Source organism: Canis lupus, chromosome 25 (genome assembly GCF_048164855.1).
Source record: "Canis lupus baileyi chromosome 25, mCanLup2.hap1, whole genome shotgun sequence".
Taxonomy (NCBI): Eukaryota; Metazoa; Chordata; class Mammalia; order Carnivora; family Canidae; genus Canis; species Canis lupus.
This window is the reverse complement of record NC_132862.1, coordinates 41,638,148-41,641,114: the sequence shown is the minus strand read 5'-3', so window position 1 is coordinate 41,641,114 and position 2,967 is coordinate 41,638,148. Positions and strand designations below refer to the sequence as shown.

At 43.0% G+C, this 2,967-nt stretch overlaps 1 protein-coding gene across 10 annotated transcripts in view; it reads left to right on the top strand.

Moving 5' to 3' along the window:
* The window catches only part of PRMT8 (protein arginine methyltransferase 8), a 116,564-nt gene that overhangs the window by 90,578 nt on the left and 23,019 nt on the right, over positions 1 to 2,967 (top strand). For all 10 annotated transcript variants that reach the window (XM_072799344.1, XM_072799343.1, XM_072799342.1 and 7 more), the window contains 2 exons: positions 1,216 to 1,358; positions 1,985 to 2,072. In XM_072799344.1, the coding sequence (XP_072655445.1) occupies positions 1,216 to 1,358; positions 1,985 to 2,072 (231 nt within the window). The remainder of the gene's footprint in view (positions 1 to 1,215; positions 1,359 to 1,984; positions 2,073 to 2,967) is intronic.

Sequence of the window (2,967 nt, the reverse complement as noted above, 5' to 3'; positions counted from 1 at the left end):
CTCTAACACAAATGAATTTTTGTGAAGCTCAGTTTCAGGACAGATGTGTTCTCTTTGTTTGTACATGCTTTTGTTTGTTTGTTTTTCACTCCTGAGTACAAGCTATTGTTCAATTTTCCCAGCAAAGCTCAGGCATGGTGTGATTTTTCAGAAGATGGTGCAGAAAGAGAATTTCAGAGCATGAATATGTGTATCCTTTCAGAGAAAATGCTCAGATAGAATCAGCCAACCAATACATCACCTTGTCAATTTCACAGCAGCATCTAAGATAGTGCTTGCTATGATCTTTGTAGCAACGAATGCAAAAAGAGACTCCAAAATTATGTGTATGACTATGTCAAATGATCAAAAACCCAACTACGAAGTTTCTCCTGCCATGGAGGGATAGAAAGGTCTTGGAAGTGACTTATGAGCAAAGGCCACTAAGAGCAGGAGAATGGTTCTGGCCTTATCCCCTCACCTCTCCATCAGCTGGTCAGCAAGGTGATGTCTACCTTCTTTTGAGCCTCGGCTATGAGCCTGGCACTTCACATTTGCTATTTCATTGTTATCAGTTCAACTACCCATTAAGTACTACTTTCCCTGGTTCTGTGGGGAATTGGAGTTCAGTAGATCAAGTAACTTGTGCAAAGTCATATAGTTAACAATGAGAAGATCAGGACTTAAACCCCTGACTACCAAGCCCATGCTCTTATCAAGACACCAAATTACCTTCCTTATGGACCTACTGGGGAATGAGCCCTGGATGTGAACAAATGCAAGAACAAGAGGCATCCTTGCTCTTTGGATCTGAGCCATCACGGTGGCCTAAAATGGGTTGGGGACCATGATCAGAGTGTTAGAGTCATAGCATATCAGAGCAGGTCTCTACTTCAAAACCCATCATTCAATCCCTTTAAGCATCAGTTCTAAATGAGAATAATAATAATGTACTTACTTCATGGAATTGCTGGGAAGATCACATGATATGGTGCATATCACAGGCTTGGCACAGGGCCAGGACATAGTCACTGCCCAGTACATTTTAGGGAGAAAACATGCAAGTAGCTCACAGTTCTCTTTGTATAGTTAGCTTGGTGAAGGGTGAGGTATGTCACATCCTAAAAGCAGAGTCAGAACAGGGCTAAAACCTGTAGGTCTGGCCCTGATGTGGGGTGCTCAAGGTTTCAGGCTAGGGTCCCTGCAAAGTGTGGCCATGGGGTTCTTATTTTCCAGTCATCACCATATTTAAGGGTAAAGTAGAAGAGGTGGAGTTGCCTGTGGAGAAGGTAGACATCATCATCAGCGAGTGGATGGGCTACTGTCTGTTCTATGAGTCAATGCTCAACACGGTGATCTTTGCCAGGGACAAGTGGCTGGTAAGTGTCCTGCATGCTGTCCCATTGTTGGTCTGCTGGCTGTCCTGCTGCTATACCCCTGGCCAACAGTCTAGGAAGAAGATGAAGTTCCAGAGGAGGCTTAGGCTAGAAGGTCACCTCCTCAAGACCCCTCTCCTTAAACTAGATCTGCTTCAGGGGACAGAATGATGGTACCCAAGTCCAACATGTCTCCCACATTACTCTGTAGGTCAAATCTTGGCCTCTTTGGTTATAATCTACACCCATTCTCTGTTGTCAAGACAGAAATCTATTCTGGTCAACAGGTACCTAGGACTTGGTTAGCTGCCAGAGAGCCAAGCATGCTTCTGATCTTGGCTTCTCCAGGCTAAAGGGTCATGACACCTTTTACTTATGCTTACTGAACTTAGTTTTGCCCCAGTACATTTGTTCTATTATCTCCACATAGGTCCCTCAAACTCTCCCTGCTCCCAAGTAAAAGTTGAGCATTACCATCTTAACCCTAACCCTGGCCAAGGTGACAGTCTGCTGAATGAGAAATGCTGGCAAGGGGATGCCTGTCTGGTGACTCTATGTGCAGTTCAAAATGTAATGTCTTTGTCAGGTGAATAGATTACGAGACCCATTTCCCCACAATTCATCAACAGAAACCTGGAGGGCTTATGTTTCCAGACCGGGCAGCTTTGTACGTGGTAGCAATTGAAGACAGACAGTACAAGGACTTCAAAATCCACTGTAAGTCACCTTTTAAGTTTTTGTTGGGCATTTTTTTCTTTTTGTTGGGCATTTTTTTTCTTTTTCATGTTTGTGGTGGGAAGTACTACAGTGGCCCTGAGGTGAGCATCCAGTCTCATGAACACAGCTGCTATGCCTATGGAGGAGTTTACCTGTGACTTATTCTGGATTTTTCTCTCTATGTGTTTTCTTCTGGTCCCCAAAAGTGGGAGGTCTACAGAGAGAAAATAAGCAATGAGGTTGATGTAAGAGACATATCCTGGAGTGAGAGAATGAATGCAATGTGAATGAAAAATGACTGAAGCAGCAGAAGCTAATTTTTGTAGAGAACATCAGGCCAGGGGGCTGGGAGCCTGTGGAGGTTCAGTTATCCCAAAAGTCCACAACAGGTGTCAGAAATGGCAGATCGCTAGCCAGGTTGACCATTCTGAATCCCGCTACTTCATGCTACTTGATTTTATCAAAATAATAGTAACTCTTCTTCATGTTAAGTAAAATATATATTCTTTTTTGAGGTTATTTTGGAGGAATGGATGGCAGTGGGGGTGAGGAGACTTTGCACATGCATATATGTGCACACATGTACATGCATGTGTTTGTGTGTGTGTGTGTGTGTGTGTCAGGGACTCATATCCGAACCTAGATTCATACTGTTCAATCAGATGAAAACTTGTTCTTTTAGGGGAAAAAAATAGCCAAACAAACAAACAAACACCATCTTCAATGTTTTATCTGGTCTGAAAAGGATGCTTTGTTCTTTTTAATTTAGAGAGCAGCATTTCTCAGTGACACAAACTAGGTCCTCAAGCTTATTCCAAATGCATTTTTGTCACTTAGAAACATCCATGTCTCCTCAACCAGAACTAAACACTACAAAGGAGCAAAGAACCCCTCA